General features: G+C 39.3%; 1 protein-coding gene across 4 annotated transcripts in view; it reads left to right on the plus strand.

Annotated features, from left to right (window-relative positions):
• The window catches only part of LOC122646632 (kinesin light chain 3), a 41,031-nt gene that overhangs the window by 22,672 nt on the left and 587 nt on the right, over window positions 1–17,772 (plus strand). For all 4 annotated transcript variants that reach the window (XM_043840220.1, XM_043840219.1, XM_043840217.1 and 1 more), the window contains 6 exons: window positions 1,866–1,963; window positions 2,047–2,092; window positions 2,397–2,524; window positions 8,855–8,963; window positions 13,077–13,139; window positions 13,253–13,315. In XM_043840220.1, coding sequence (XP_043696155.1) covers window positions 1,866–1,963; window positions 2,047–2,092; window positions 2,397–2,524; window positions 8,855–8,963; window positions 13,077–13,139; window positions 13,253–13,315 — 507 coding nt within the window. The remainder of the gene's footprint in view (window positions 1–1,865; window positions 1,964–2,046; window positions 2,093–2,396; window positions 2,525–8,854; window positions 8,964–13,076; window positions 13,140–13,252; window positions 13,316–17,772) is intronic.

Below are 17,772 nucleotides of genomic sequence, written 5' to 3' on the forward strand. Positions count from 1 at the left end.
GGGGAGTACACACTCAACCCAAGAAATGATTCCAACAACAGAAAAAAAGAAATTCCAGCAGGAAGAAAAATAGCATAAGCTGGAACAGCCTTTACCCACACACTTTCCAAGCAACAAAAACACTTAATACTGTTGCAAGACTTCAGACAAGATGTCCATAATTATTTCCCAACTAAGAGAAGAGCCTACTGTACTCCAAGTACAAGAAAAAGAACCAAATATCAGTCTCAGCTTTACCTGGGCAGAAACAGAGGTCACACGAGAATGAGTTATGCTCCAAATAGCTTCATATCCATCAAGTGCAAGCATAAGGGGCATAAATAGGACTCAGAAACGATCGTAAAGAGCTACTCCATGATCCAAACACAGCCCGAGAGAAGGAGATACAAGACCTGCAACAGGAACCTGGCGGAAAACCTAGAAAAAGCTGGGTGAGCTCCAAAACTTCATCAGGGCTTCAAAGTAGCTCAAGAGGCAGCATCACTAACTTTAATAGGTTGAAAATAACCTATTTCAGACTCCTTCAACAAGCAGTTTACATAAGAGCCTCTTCCTTGGAATCCCTTATGTTCTTGGATTCCAAAGAGAGGAAAAAATAGGGAGAGGGAGATTGGATACGACTCTCAAAACCTGCGCTCTGATACCAAGTTAAGATTGAGATTGAGAGTGTAAGTAGAAGAAGAAGAAGTTGAAGGAGGAAGAAGAAGAAGAAGAAGAAGAGGAGAAGAACAGGGAGGAGAAAGAGTCTCGGTTGTAAGTTATGTATTTTGGGATTTCTCCCTCCACACCTATATTACTCAAATATGATGTCTTGACATATTACATCCAACCTCCCTAGGGAGGTAAAGGGTAAAAAGAAAGAAAAAGAAGAAATTATATAATAAGGAAACTAGTTAATAGCTAGTTCCAGAAATACCCCTAGGACATGAGAACTAATAACTCTTAACACTTTCTATGTTCTCAGACACTTTATCCGATGGCCCCAATTCCCCACCCAAAGTTCCTATAGCCATGCACACACACTAGTCTTTAGATAGTGAACTACATTCATCTTGAAATGGTTTCTCATTAATCAGTTTTTCTTTGGTTCCGTGCAGTTCCGTGCAGAATAAAATGTTTGATTTGTTATTCCTATTGAATTTTCATTTCCTTTTCTGTAAATTCCTCAAACCCCTAATATTTTAACTAGGAATCACCAAGACTCCAATTATATGATTCTGCCTGTTATTCTTTGCTGCTGCTTATTCTTGAGCTCCTCGCTATTCACTTCTTATTTAACTTCTTATTTTGAATGAGAGGAAGAGCTTATGCATGCAGAAAGCCATAAAAGAAGCTTTAATAGCTGGAAGCCAAATGATAATGTATCACGTATACTTTCAATTATTCTATTGTTTTGAGCATGCTCTATGTATTTTAGGTTCTGAACCTACTAGATTGCTTATTTTGATGAGCTTCATTTGGAATGACTACTTATGAAGTTGCTATTAATCTGCATCTGCATCTGCATCTTGAGATTTGTTGGTTTCTAAGATGGTGTTTCTTGATCCTACCTATTAACCCAATCTGAAAACAGTCACAGTTGGTTGTGCATTCTCAACCCAATGAATTGGGGGTTGGGTTTGGGTTACCTTATGATCAACCTGACATAACCCATTCTAACTTGGCATTCTGCAAAGCCACCAACCTGAATTGATTACGACTGAATTTTAAAAGGATTGGATTTGTAGTTGTTACTCTCTATGGTCAGCCGAAGTGCCGAACTTGATCCACTGCCAACTCTGTTATTTTCTTATGGTGGCATCCCTTCTTATCCATTCATTCATATATTGTTTCTATTGATTACTTTAATTTGTATTTTCCCCTAGGGATGGACTTCATTGGACACTGTAATTGCAGCTGAAAGCCTGGCCCTGACCTTACAATCCATTGGCAAGTTAAAGGAAGCACAGGAGCTTCTAGAACGGTGAATGAGTTGGTGCTAAAGTTAATGCTTTTTGGAAGTTCACTATCATGAATGACATAAAGGCTTATCATTTACTGTTGCAGGTGTCTTGATGTTAGGAAAACCATACTCCCTGAAGATCATATTCAGGTCTGCTAAGTCAAAGCTTGTGCTTCTCAAAATGTTACTCCTTTTTGCATTGTTAGTTTTCTTCAGGTTCTACTCCAAATGATTCTTAATTAGTGGTCATGAGTCCATTAAGAGTTTTAATTCATGATATCTATGCATGGCTCCAATTGCCTACCTCATTCTAACCAAACTAACCATAACTCCATAAGAAACAAAGTCTTGTGTGTCACAATTCTATGGGAGTGGACTGAGCTAGTTTGGGAGTTGATTGAAGAAGCTTGATATCTGAAGATTAAAGAGGATGGTTTTTTTTTTTCAACTGCAGATTGGTGCCAACATGTTTCATTTGGCGAGTGTAGCAATGTTCCACTCAAACCGACTCAGGAAGGTGGATATAGCTAAAGCAAAAGCTGAGCTTGACAAGGCAAAAGTTCTTTTAGAAAACTCAATAAGGTTTGTGTTATTTTGCATCTAATAGTTTTTCTTAACATAAATATAGACCATAATAATGGTGTCCAGAATGTGTTGTTTTATTTATTCACTTAGTTGTTCCATTTCCTTCTATTTATTTTTGCTAGTTTTGTTTGCTAGTCACAGACACTTTATCTCATCCAGACACTGATAGTTGATAATAAATATGTCTGGAATGTTAGAGTTGATAGTAAATATGTATCAGGGGTAGTTCAGGAAATAGACTTCTAACTAGTTCCCTTATTATGTATTTTTAACTTTTTATGTCTTTTTACCTTTTACCTCCCTAGGGAGGTGATTGTAATACTTTTAGTAACTCTCTCTTCTTCCCTCTCTTGACTCCTTCTTCTCTAACATCTTCCTTCCTTCTCCATTGTTTCCCTAATCTGAAACTCAACTTGGTATCAAAGCAGGTTGGTTTGAGAGTCGTATTTGGTTGCTCTTCTCTATTCTTTTCTTCTCTTTGGAATCCTAGGATTCAAAGGGTTTCAAAGAGAAGCTACCAATGTAAAAAATCTGTGGTATAGAAGTATGAAATAGGTTGGAAATAACCTACTCAGCTGTTTGGAGGTGTTCTTTGAGCTTGGTTGAAGCTATTATGAAGTTTTGAAGCCATTCCATCACTCCGCAACTATTACCGCTGACTAAGTTCGAGCCCGGTTCTCTCTCTCTCGGCCTTGGTTTCACCTTGGAATGGCTCCATAGAATCGCCCAAGGGTGCTCTTTTCATCCCATCCGGCCTTGGTTTCAATCTTCCACTCTTGCTGAAGCAGACTCTCTTTCGTGGAATCTCTCATTTCGCCGGTAATATCGGACTGCAATTTCTCTGCTCCTCTTGTTTCTGGACTGCTATGTATGGCTGCCTTTGCTTGAGAAATGTTTAACATCAGCCTGTGTGAGGGCCTTGAGATTGTTTCAGATATGTTATTTCTTGGTGAATGCTAGGGTGAAGCCCCTTTTTCCTGTTTTTCCTTTACTTGAGCCTCTACAGGCTGCCTTTACTTCTTGGTTCTGTTTTATCGGACACTGTTTGGAAGTTTTTTTATTATTTGGGTAGAGTGTGTACTCCCCACTTGAACAATGAGTGATTCTGAGATTTCGGGACCTGGTATAGCTAAATCACAGCCTGTCCCTTCTCCTCAATTTGCCTATGAAAGCACACAGTTTCAGCTTTCCTTTGTGAAACTTGATGAGACAAATTACTTGGACTGGTCACATTCCGTGAAGCTTTCCCTTAGGAGCAAAGGGAAGCTTGGGTACATCACAGGTGCTATCAAGCCTCCAGAGCCGAATGCACCTACTTATGAGAAATGGGAGACTGAGAACTCTACAGTCATGACATGGTTGATCTTCTCAATGAAGCCTGAGATTGGGAGAAGATTTATAAGAAAGGAGACTGCCAAGGCCATCCGGGATAGTGTCTCTCGGCCTATGACAGAGTGGGTGACTCGCCAAAGTGTATCACTGCACCAAAAGATTCATTCCTGAGGCAAGGGGACGAACTATCTCTCGAGTACTATAATGCCTTCCTTAGTCTTTTGGAAGAATATGACCACTCAAGGACCTCCATTTGACTAACCCGCGGATGAAGCGAAGGTGCATCGAGACCTTTGAAAGGGAGCGGGTGTTCACTTTACTTGGTGGTCGAACCCGGACTATGAACCCATCCGGCTCCAACTCTTAGGCCGATCTCCTCTTCCATCTCTTAGCAGGTCCGTAGTTACCTACGAGTGAGGAGACTCGGCGTGTCACTATGGACTCCACATCAGCATCATCTCATGACAAGTCGACTCTCAATTCCGAGTTCTTTTTGAGACACCGTGGGGGTAGTAGAGGCCAAGGGCCCAATCGTGAGGCAGCCAGTAGTAGTAGAGACAATTGGTGCCGAGTGGAGTTGGGAGAGACAGGTTTAAATGTGATCACGTGGGAGAACTGGGCACACCAAGGATAGGTGTTGGTCAGCCATGGTCGCCCCCTAGCACACGTAGTCGTGGTGATCGTAGAGGGGGAGCTCGAGCTCACTCCGTGACGACTGAGGCAGATGCTCCACAGGATGATCCTATCTTGGTTGACACAGTTCGCCGGATTATATCCCAGTTGAGCACATCTCCTACATCTACCGTGGCAGCTCATCTTCGTCCTCGGCCTTGCAGAGTCTCCGCTACTGACCTCTATCGCAGCCCGGTCTTGGGTCATTGACTCAGTGCCACTCGACCACATGATGGTATGTCCTCTACTTATGATTCCTATACCATTTGCTCTGGTAAGGATAAAGTCAGGATAGCTGATGGATCCCTTTCCTCGATATCTGATAAAGGTAGTATCCCTGTTACCTCCTCTATTTCCCTTACCTCAGTTCTTCATGTTCCTAGCCTTGCTGTTAACCTTTTATCTGTCAATCACTTGACTAAATCCCTTAACTGTTGTGTCACCTTTTTTCCTTCTCACTGTCTCTTTCAGGATTTGGTGACGAAGAGGATTATTGGTAGCGGACGTGAGGAGAAAGGCCTTTACCTTTTTTATCTGGTGTACCCCTGACTCAGTCCTATGTGTGTGGACGTGATGTGATAGTTCGGTGGAGTCTGTTATGTTATGGCATCGGCGTCTAGGCCATCCATCTTTTGTTGTAATGAGGAAACATTTACCTCACTTATTTTCTTCTGTTGCATCTTCCCATGTTTTTGAATGTGAACCATGTATGTTGGCCAAACATTGTCGCTCCTCTTATCTATATCATGGTAATAAAACTGCTGCTCCTTTCCATATTATACATACGATGTTTGGGGACCTTCTCCCACTACTTCTTTATTTGGCTTTCGTTACTTTGTCTCTTTTGTTGATGATTTTCTCGTGCGCTTGGATTCTTACGAAAAATAAGAGATGTTTGTGAGGCATTTCAGAATTTTTATCAAATGATCCTTACTCGAGTTTGATACTCGTATCAAAGTTGTCCGATCTGATAAAGGGGGAGAATATATGTTTAGTGGTCTCCAGGCTTTCTTTACTAAGAATGGCATTCTCCATCAGTTAGCGTGTGTTGACACACCCCAACAAAATGGGGTTGTTGAGAGGAAAAATCGCCATTTATTGGAGGTCACCCGTAGTCTCTTGTTTGGTATGCATGTTCCCAAGACTTTTTGGTCGGCTGCTCTTCTCACTGCTTCTTTCCTCATCAATCGCATGCCAACCAAACTTATTGGTTTCAAATCTCCCTTAGACATCTTATCTCCACAGGTTTCTGCTTTCTCTCTTCCTCCTAAAATCTTTAGCTGTGTTTGTTATGTGCATGTTAACAAATCACATCGCACAAAACTTGATCCCAAAGCCCTCAAGTGTCTTTTTCTTGGCTACTCTTCTACTTCTAAAGGTTACCGGTGCTACCATGCTTCTTCTCGCCGGTGCTTCACCTCCAAAGATGTCACCTTCCTTGAATCTGTTCCTTTTTTGCCCCATCTCAAGATCCTCTTCGGGGGAGAATTGTGGGAATGAACAGGCTGTTGATTCTCTCCATTACCCACTACCTATCTCTCTCTTTATGTTTGACATTGGGAAGTCTGTGAATCTGGATGATGTGCATACTGATTCGGTGGTTGACAGAACTGCCAGTGGTCCTAGTAAGGAGAAAGATTACCACATTACATACAGAAAAGGTGAAGGCTTGCATAATGAAAGAAAGAAGACCTACCAAGAGTTCTCTTTGGATCCAGATCCACAACCTGAGATCCACTCTTCTAACTCAGGTGATCTCCCTTCTCCTTCTTTATGTGATTTAGACCTCCTTATTGCTATTCGCAAAGGGAAAAGAGCTTGTACTAATCCTATAGCCCAGTTTGTTTCCTATGATGCTCTTTCTCCTACAGGTCTTGCCTTTGTTACTGCCTTCTCTGCTGCTTCTACTCCCAAAAATGTTATTGATGCTATGTCTGACCCAAAGTGGAGACAAGCTATGTCTGAGGAAATGATGGCACTTGAGAAGAATGGTACTTGGCAACTGGTGGATCTTCCTAAGGGACGTGTCCCTGTTGGATGCAGATGGGTCTACACAATCAAGTACAAATCTGATGGGAGTGTTGAGAGATACAAAGCAAGGTTGGTGGCTAAGGGATACAGTCAAGTCTATGGAATTGACTATCAGGAGACATTTGCTCCGGTTGCCAAACACAACTCAATTAGAGTTCTTTTGTCATTGGCTGCCAATAAAGAATGGCCATTATACCAGTTGGATGTGAAGAATGCCTTTCTCCATGGGGATTTGGAAGAGGAAGTGTACATGCAAACTCCTCCAGGCTTCAAAATGCCATCAGCTGAAGGGAAGGTGTGTCTCCTCAAGAAGGCATTATATGGTCTCAAACAGTCACCAAAGGCATGGTTTGAGCGCTTTCGGCAGGCCGTTCTGAAGAATGGATATTCCCAGAGCCAAGCTGATCATACTCTCTTTACTAAGAGGGTCCATGGTACCATTACAGCCCTTATTGTTTATGTTGATGATATTGTGGTCACAGGAGATGATATAGTTGAGATAGATAACCTGAAGAGTTACTTGGCACGACAGTTTGAAATTAAAGACTTGGGTCCCTTGAAGTATTTCTTAGGCATTGAAGTATCAAGGGCCAAGAAAGGAATTAATATATGTCAACGGAAGTTTGTTCTTGACTTGTTGACAGAGACAGGAATGTTGGGCTGCAAACCAGCCAATTCTCCTATTGAGCAAAATCATAAACTAGGAGAAGATTGTGGTTCTTCTCTAGTTGATGCGGGAAAGTACCAAAGGTTAGTGGGGAAGCTTATCTATCTTGCCATGACACGTCTAGATATCTCCTATGCAGTGGGAGTAGTGAGCCAATTCATGCATGCTCCCAAGAGTGGCCACTTGGATGCCGTGTACCGTATTCTTAGATATTTGAAATCTTCTCCAGGGAAAGGATTGTTGTATGCCAGACACAAGCACTTGAAAGTGGAAGGTTTCATAGATGCTGATTGGGCTGGCTCCATTACAGACAGGAGATCCACTTCCGGTTATTGCACCTTTGTAGGGGGTAATTTGGTTACATGGAGAAGCAAAAAACAGCATGTTGTAGCTAGATCCAGCGCAGAGGCAGAATTTAGAGCTATGGCCCATGGAGTATGTGAACTTATATGGTTGAGAAGACTTGTTCAGGAACTGGGATTTGACACTGAAGGTCCTATGAGACTCTACTGTGATAACAAGGCAGCCATCAGTATTGCTCACAATCCTGTTCAACATGACTGAACCAAGCACATAGAGGTTGATAGACACTTCATCAAGGAGAAGATAGACTCTGGCTGCATTTGTACTCCCTTTGTGAAGACTGGTGATCAGTTGGCAGATATCCTCACCAAGCTCTTGGCTCTCCTCAGTTTAATATCCTTCTAAGCAAGCTGGGAATGCATGATATATATTCTCCAGCTTGAGGGGGAGTGTTAGAGTTGATAGTAAATATGTATCAGGGGTAGTTCAGGAACTAGACTTCTAATTAGTTCCCTTATTATGTATTTTTAACTTTTTATGTCTTTTTACCTTTTACCTCCCTAGGGAGGTGATTGTAATACTTTTAGTAACTCTCTCTTCTTCCCTCTCTTGTCTCCTTCTTCTCTAACATCTTCCTTCCTTCTCCATTGTTTCTCTAATCTGAAACTCAACTTGGAACAGCATACATGTGGTATATAATTGATTGAATCATTAGGATTGGAAATTATATGGTTTTTCTGCTATTTGGGATGTCATACATATCAATGAGGGCCCATTGGAGGGGATTTTTCACTGTGCTGTTCATTGTTGAATCTTATTCCATAACAATGGAGGTCTCATTGCAGTATAGACTCATCCAAATATTCTTTTGCTAGTAATTCTTTTCATGTGAATCATTGTTGAGCGACGCTTTGGCGTCCAAGCGCCTTGACAACTATGGTTGCCTTGGTCACCTTGTTGGTGATGCTTTGCATCCAGGCCCCCTCCAACGCATTAGGTTGCCCAGACGCCATTACAATTATGATGTGAATTTCATATTTATGGGTGCCTAGATTACTAGATGCTTCAAATTATGTGAATTATCCATGTCCAATATTTTTGGATTTGGGCATGAACAGGGCATCAATGTGGGTAGTTAAATTTTTTTTTTAAATTACAAAAAAGGGGAGCAGAGAAGAGAGAGTTTCTCCTTTTTGACAACCAAAAACCGTTGTTTCAACTATTAAGTGTAAAATATTCCATGGGATCCAGCTAATAGATATTAAATGTCTGAAAGGATTATTCTTCTTAAATAATCATATGAAATTCTCATTCCAAAATAGGATTGCACAACGAGTTTTGGAAAGTCCAAAACAGAAGGGAAGCAACATGCAGAATAGTGGACAGTTCAGAGCCAATGGGAAGGATGAGCAAATAGCAATGGTGATACTGGTGAGTTAACCTTCTTTCTGAGTAAAAAGGAAAGGATTCTTCCATGTTTCACCACTTGAATTTACATGTAGTGGGTGCAATATGATCCATTTACCTGTCTGTTAGAATCCTAACAGTAAGCTTATAATGGGAATTATCTACTTCTATAATGTAAATATTACTATATTTTCTATCATCATGAGTTGCTCCCTGTTCTTCCTGTTTTGGTCTTTGACATCTGGATGCTGAAAATCTAAGTTATCAGAAGCTTTGTCTAAAATTCCTAAAAATTAGCGATTCCTGCAGATTAGATAATCTAGTTTTTTTTTTTTTTTTAATAGGATTGTTTAATTTCAGTTTGTTCTTTGGTGCACTATAATATTTGTGAAGGTTTTGATTATATATACAGTTCTTGCTCAAAATATGCAGTTCGTGGGAATAATAAATACAGATATTTTTAAAATGAGAGGCAATGCATTTTACTTGCCTAACATATCCTGTTGAGAATCAAGCCCTATTTAATTGATAAAGTAGTGGAAGGCATGTTCAATCCATGTAATTTATGCATTGAAAGTTTTTTTTGTAGACAACTCATCCCTAATTCGAGCTTGAAGTAGTGATCCCTATTTTTTTATTTATCCCATACTTATATCTCCATTTTTCTGTGCTCTCTGAACATATAAAGTTCTAGAATTCATTAAATTCCAATAATAACAATTCAGAAATTCCGAAGTTTGTGTTCCATCAAAGCCCAGAAAAAGAACTCTAATAAGAAATTTTATTGGAATTATACATAATTGAAGCAAGAGAACTAATAAAATATTTAATTGTGAGCTACGTACGGGGCTGCTCATGAGCTGAGCTGAGCCACACCTTTCCCTGCTTGGCTCTGGCTCATGATCCTTGAGTTCTGATCCAAATTGGCTTTGGCTCAAGATGAGCACACAAATTCTGAGTTGAGGTTTTAACTCATTTCACTGTTCCTTGAAAAAAAAGGTTAGGGCCTTAGGGGGGAAGAGGACATCTAAGGGTTCAAAGCTTCTTTTAGAAGTCATGTCGTATCTATTGTTGTGTGTTGATATATATTGTTGTGGCCCCTTAATAGCTTGAGCTTTTTGGATAAGTGGTTGAAACATGGTACAGAGCCAGGAGGTTGGATTTTTTTATCCCTGGTATGTTCGCAACTTGTACACTCAGTGCCACAGCGCCCACATGATGGTATCACGTGCAGAGCCATGTGTGTGCGTGGGCCTGCACATGCAGGGGGTCTGGTTTTGTGTTGATATACATTGTTGTGGGCCCCTTAACAACTATAGCTTTTGGATAAGCGGTTGTAACATCTATGATGAATGCTTTTTCTTGAAGGGAAGACAATCCATATGATTCATGTTTTAAAAATATAAATCTAAATCTAAAAGATCTGTATGCAAAATTAAATTTCTTTTTCTATATTCCCTTTGACTTCATTTTATGCTGCATCCAGCCTTGGAGTTTGCCCACTTAACTGCGAAAGCTTGATTTTCTAAAAGGAAATAAAATTGTTGATTATGAGTTCTGATTTTGCAAGGAGACAACAAAATTTTTTATATTTATTAAGTGATATATCTTTTACCTAGAGGACAATATTTTGAGGAACATTTCAGTAGAAGCACTTCCTTTCAAAATGTCAGTTTCTTTGTTCCCCCTTCTTTCTTGAGGGCTAGAACTACAAACTAAGATATTTCCCCTGGAGTGGGGGAAAAATAATAGAAATAAACATGAAGGAATAAAAAAGAAAAGAAAAAGGAGAATACTTAAATCTGTGTATTTATGGCTTTTCAGTTTGAATGTGGATTCTATTTCATCTAAAAACTTATAATGCTTACTTGGGTCGAGATTATTCGGAATATTTGGATCTTTTTCGTCCTCAACCTTTGTGTTCCCTAACCCCACTCTAATTTTGTTTTGGATTGAATAAGAAAAGAGGCATTAGCAGATCTGCATGTATCTAAATTTGTATTTCCTTCAGTTGATTAAACTATTCTAGTGCTGACATTAGATATGATATATGAGCTTAAGTTTCATATTTCATTTTAATAAGTGAACAATTATAATGCTAACCCTAGGCAAGATAGACAAACACCTCCCATTTGCTAGGACATTAGAAGTACATCATGTGCGAGGATTACAGTCCAGAATACTTTTAGTTGATCGCTTCATGTAAATCCTGCCATACATTAATATAAAATATTCTTCCAAAATGATCTGATTCTGACAATCCTAGTAGATATTGATCAGTTCTTGCTGGTTCCCTATTTTTATATACCCAACTAATAAGATCCAATATCCTAATAAATTCATGGAAGTGCTCTGATCCTGCCTCTAAAAGTCCCTCTAATTTTCTCTCCACAAACCCCATATAATACATGCTGTGTTATTCTCCAAAGAATCTAACCTCGAAGTGAACTGTATGAAATGCCATAAAATAGACAGCATCAGGATGTCTATATGAGCTGTCCACAGAACTCCAGAAAAAAAAAAGTACATTAATTAAATGAATAATTCCAAATAATTCTGGATATATGTCATAAAATTTGCAATATTTGGGAAACAGTGATAGCTAAAGACACTTTGCCTTTACATGTAAGACAGTGTAACATTCTCAGAAACTGGAGTGAGATTTCATTTGGAATGTGATAACCATATGATCAATAAATTGTTTGTTTCATGTTAAATTTAATTATATGATCATGTGTACCGGGTTTTTGTAATGTCACATTAAATTTTATGAAATATAGCCACGTTCATCGATTATGACTAAACAGGAGAACTGCTAAATTTATTCGAAATACTTCATCAAGTGCTCAGTCAGTATCTCAGGAACAAATATTAAAAAACTGCTTCACATTTTTGTCCTGTTAAGTCAATAATTTATGTGATGCAAAGAAACCAATAGTGCATTTTTTATTTATTTTTGGACGAATATAAAATTCATTACCAATGGAAAGAGAAGGGGGGAGAGAACAAACAATACAAAAAACAAATTACAAGACCTTGCTTTACAGAGGGAGAGAGGCAGGGGTCTGAAAAAGAGAAGGGGCAACACCCCCAAAAAACTGCAAAGTACTAACAGAGCAACCCAAGGAGAAGGTGCACCAAGAGGGGGCCAAAGATAACAATGATCTAACAACAAAAAAGAGAGAGACCCAAATCTGGACATTGCGGGCCATCTTAAGAGAATGTGCTCGAACCAGAAATTGTAGATAGCCACAATAAATGCAGGCTTTCCCACCAAATCACAACAAAATTCCATGTATATCCAATCTCTATCAAAGGATAAAACCCTCCTTCTCCAAGGCATCAGAAGACAGCATGCTGGAACTTGAAATGAGTCCCAATTGGACAAGGGATAACCTCGAGAAATCTAGATGACCCCCATTTTAGGGATGGTAGCAACAAGAGCCTCTCAGGACTGAGCAAGGACGAGGCCAGGCGGGACAACTTCTTAGGATATGGAGGGGAGCCTATATGACACCTGTGGTAAAAACAAACGGGGGATGATGGATGATCAAGGGCAAAGGGGGGGGGTGAGAAATTGGACAGGAGGGAGCTGCACCCAGCAAGTCCAGAGACAGGGACTTGGCTGGTCGAAGTGGAAAGAAGGGTGGGCGGAGAAGAAGGGTGTAATGGGTTTCGAAGTTGGTGGATCGATCCAGGATCTGGATCCAACGGATGGAGATGGAAAGATGGGCAAGTGAGTTGGGCAGTGGTCGAAGGGGTGGGATGGCCCAGCCCAGAAACACTAGGGGGGGGGGGGCGCTGACTGGAACATCCAGGGAGGAAGCATGGGCAAGGGTAGTGGGCCGACAGAGGACTAGGCCTAGTGCAGTTTTTATTATTTACCACATGTATGTTCTTTGAGTTCTGTAAAAGGTTTCCAGCAAATCTTCAAGTCATTTTTGAGATGGTTTCAACTCTCAAATCATGTATCTATTTTTCTCTATCTGTCTGTCTATGATTGATACCGTTCCTTAAGACTGGACAAATTTTTGACACATAGATGCAATCAACATCAACTTTGATTTAAGATATAAATTCTTATACTGCCAAATATTTTTCAAATATGAAATTGATGGATCATGGATGCATGTGCAGTTACAATCACTTGATGCTCTTGGGCTTTTAGAAATCACTAAGCAAGAATTGCAAGAATCAAGGGTCAGTGTTTAGCTTGATGTTGTCTTTTCTTTCTCGACCTTGATGTTCCCAGTAAAGTAGAATCTGATTTATCATTTTTTGCTAACGTAGATAATTTTTATTTTGAAATACAGGATGAGTGTTCTCCCACAGGAGCTGAGGATGCACTTGAACGATGTATTTCAGCATTCAAAGAGGTACATAGAGTACAAATTTTCCAACTTTTTTCTCCAAATGTTGATTTAGATTCCTGTGTTTTCAATCCCAGTGGAAGGGAGCAAATAGAAACTGAAAAGCATAGTTGTGGAAGGGTGTTATCAATTCCATGCAAATTGTCTTACCAAAAAAAATTCCATGCAAATTGTTATTCAGGCGTAGTTCGCCACGGCTTCGTTTATGCATGCAATTGAAATTTTACAATGCTTAAATGTTTTGTAATTTTGAGTTCCTAACTGGATAATAATTGTTCATTTTCTCATCCTTCTTTTGTCAAGTTTGTTGATGTAGATGTCCTCCACTCCCCTTCAAAATTAGTACATTCTCCTATGTCATTCATGTGGGTTCTATCAATCTCCAATTGTATCCTTCCCTATTCTCTTGTCTTCCCCCATGCCCCTTGTTATTGTACTCTCTTTCACGTGGTTAACTTATCTTTTTCTCCTCTTTAACTAAGTGAAAGTCTGACTTTAGATGCAAAGGGAAGGGATTCAAATGGATAGACAACAGTGTTTTGGATTGTCAGTCAAAAGAGCACAATAATCAGAGTACATATCGTCATGAATTTCTAATTAATACAATACCATAGAAAAGATAAACAATTGAATGGTCAACAAAGAGGACCTAAACTCCCAAGTAGCTCTATAATACACCAAAACAGTAGCCAATTAAAATGAAAATCATAGGCCCATATATCTGCCCTAAGTAGCTCTATAATCCACCAAAACTGTAGCCAATTTTTACACCCAGAAGGGCAATATGTTTAAACTGAACTGCAGACACCTTATTAGTTCTTGGAGATAAGCATGTTCAGAGATCAACTTCATGGCAAATCAAAGAGGAAAGCACTTAAGAAGCTCTATTCCTTTCCAACAATGAGTCCTTGATTTTCTGGTTGTCCATAATTTGAGGTTAGCATACCAATTCAGATGCAAGTAGTACTCCCACTGCATCCTTTCCACCCAATTTTGACTTCCCTCTTCTTCTACCTTTTTACCGAGTTCCACCAACATTTTCTTCAATTCTTCTAGACCATCAATCGGGTCTTGTCCTTCTTGAACCACAATTTCCGATTGTTTATTCATCCTCTCTTAATGAATTATAATGTATCTGTAAATTCATCATCCATCACATCTATGGGATCCTCCTAATCTTCATAACCTCCACTGTTCACTCAGACTGCAGTTTCATGGTCCAAAATTCTACTCCACAATATTTTAATCTTCCACTTTCCTTGAATTTGGTCTTGTTTGATTCATGAGAAACAACGACATTGTCAAATAAGCAAAGACAATTTTGAATTTGCCATAACACGATTCATCTAGCTCATTTAATGTCTCAACAGTTGCTGTGTTTGGGTGATGTTTGCTTGATCAGCCTGTTCAACACACTTGACCAAGATCAATACCTTTTTTTTTTTTGGAATAGATGATTAAGATCAACAATTTCAAATCTTTTGATGCCCATACTAAACTTGCATCTCTGATTTCTTTGTTCGCAGTTCACCCAATCAAACTTAGGAAGCATTGGTAGAAATGTAGCAATTATCACTCAATCAAAATTAGGAAGCATTGGTAGAAATGTAGCAATTAGCATTGCCCACCACCATCAATCTTCAATGTGAGATAGAGTATTAGAGTTTGTGATGTAGATCCAAGCCTCCTCCAGTTGAAGAAACCACCCTAGGCATAGGGTCATAGTAGGAGCCTTAGATTAGTTCTATACTTAGTTTTATTTTTAAGTTTTTAATTGAACCGGTTCAAATTGGTTGCATCCAATTGGTTCAATTTAAGTTGGTCTAGTTTAAGTGATTTAATTAAGTGTCTTCTATTTTAAATTATTAGGGGTAGATAGGTCTTTTAACCCTTTTAAACTTTTAAGTTGTTTTAATTAGGTCCACCCCTCCACGATTTAGTGAGGGAGTGTTTTGTTTAGACTAGGATTTGGCCTATGACCTTCTATTATTAATATTGAAATCGTGGGAGGCTCCCCCACAATTAGGGAAAATTTCGTTTGTTTTGCTTCTGCCATTGTTGCTGCTGTTGAGCTCTACATGAGTTTGCCTTGTGAGTAATATCAAGGTGAAGGGCTGGTGGATTTCCAATGACTCCTTGCATCTTGTAGATCGGGAGGTCCTATTTTAATTCTTCTCAAGCTGCTGTTGCTGCAGATCTGCAAATCAGTAAGTGATTTACAGCTTTTGTAGTTAACCTTCTTCTTAATCCTCCAATCCTAGCCTCATCTGCCCTAATCGATCCACATTACCTTCCTCCATTAAAAACCCATCGATTCCCATAAACCGTAACTTCCATAAGTCTGTCCAGTCTTATCCCTCCATCCAATCTCATTCTAATTTCAACCACAGGTCCTTTAGTCCTCCTCCTCCACTCGACCTTAATTGCAGATCCTTCATAGCACCTAAACCCTACTTCCCCTTACCTCCATTACAACCCAACAACCCTAAAACCTGTCTAGACCTAACCAGCCATCAAAACCCAATCAAACTTCAGTCGAACCACCCTCTTACTGCCTAGGACACTCTATCCAAACCCCCTCTCCAAATTGTCATCCTAAACCCTAAATCCTCCACTTTTTCTAAAACCCAAAACCCGAAACCCTAACCTTAATTCCTGAAATTTTTAAATTTTGTTCAAACCTTGTTCAAACCTACACTATTAGCTTCTCCTAGACCTGCCCATCAAAACCATATAAGATTTAACCCCATTCTCATAAACCTAACTCTAGATTTGACCTAAAATACCCCTATCTGTCCCAATCGGCCAGCACCTTTGTGAGGGTCTGATCTACCTGGCTCCTAGCAGGTCTTCTACCTATCTAGGACTACATTAGTTTGTCTTGTTTAAAAATAAAATTAAGCCTGCTGGCTTGTGGATGCAGTGCAGAAATAGATGCCTGGTCCTATTTATCATTTTATGGGGCTCAAGAAAGACAATGTGGCAGGGAGGAATCTGGGTCTGTGATTCCCAGTGAAAGGCCAGTATTTCTCGCTCTCAATCAGGTCTTCCAGTTCTTATGGGTTTGGCTAAAGGATGCCCTGTCAAGCTGCTGTTATTATTATGGGCATCATTTTCTCTACTGATCTTCTCATTTCAAAAGGCGAGGTGTTTGCAAATGTGTGTATTTTGTCTTAGTGCATGTGGTATAGTTCCCCATTTTCTATGTTCTTGTCCTTGTGCAGATGAAGTTTTGAGCAACATATTGAATAATACGGGGTTAGGATGGGTGTGTCTGAGGGATATCTTGTCCCTGTTGACTGTTGAGGTATTCAGGATGTGGCAGAAGTGGACTTTTTTTACTTTAGAGGATACTGTTTATGGCTCTTAATCCTAAGGCCATTAGTTTCTGACAGTATGTTATGGTGGTTAATAGTGTTAACAACAATCATTTCTGGTAGGGCTTCATGGTACCATGAATTCAAAATGCAAGTCTGGTTACTATCAGAGACCACCATGCATTGTGTAGAGTTAATATGGAAAATAAATCTTTTGATTAAAAGAGAAAATACAATTATGACTCCAGTACCGATTGCTAACAAGTCACGCAAAATAGGCATTCCAAATAGAGGATAACCAAAAGGCTCAGTAAAATTAAGTTGAATGAGATGTATAACTTTTGAATGAGAGAGTAGCATGGATAGGGACATCAAAGACACATGGGAAGGACTTCTATTTTCTTTTTTTTTTCAACCGAACATTGCTTTGCTTTCATTCTGTGATATTAGGGAGGTTCCAAAGAAACTGAAAGACCTTGCTCAGAGAATGAGTCAGAAAACAACTGGGACCATGCCAGCTGGTTCAGCTGGTAAAGTCTTGAGTCATGTTGCCAAGACCTGGGATCAGGTCCTGCCTTCACCTTGCTACTTGTATAAGATTAAAAAAATAAAAATTAGTCATTGTGCAGCAAAATTATTGAAATAATGCATCCAACTTATATTCCTTCATCTTGAAGGGAGAATGCTTATTTGTGAAAGAATCACATCAATAAGCCCTTGACTACAGCAATCTGAGATGGCTCTGATGCAGCGTGTTTCTGGTTTATGTACCAGTTACAAATAAGAGCAGGGTGGTTGAAAACATTAATGCCTGTTGGGCACCTATTCGGTTATTCCTATATTACATTTTTTTACAACTAATTAAATTTTTTCATATTGGTTGCACCTTTAATGTTGAGATTTCATATTTCAGTTGGGGTTTGATTTATGCCAAATTTCAAATTTAGTTTGCTTTTTTCTTGGATGCTTGAGATGAAGATACTGTTAAAGCAAATCTCTAGTTGAAAGTGAGATCGTCAAGTCTTTTTCGCCCCCCTTTTAAAGCTTGATATTTCATTTCATTTTTGAATTTCATTGGACTTATTCTTGCTTCTCATCCAAAATGAACCAAAAATAAAATGAGGAATTTTGCTATTTGATTTATGG

The sequence above is a fragment of the Telopea speciosissima genome, chromosome 11 (assembly GCF_018873765.1).
Source record: "Telopea speciosissima isolate NSW1024214 ecotype Mountain lineage chromosome 11, Tspe_v1, whole genome shotgun sequence".
Lineage (NCBI taxonomy): Eukaryota > Viridiplantae > Streptophyta > Magnoliopsida > Proteales > Proteaceae > Telopea > Telopea speciosissima.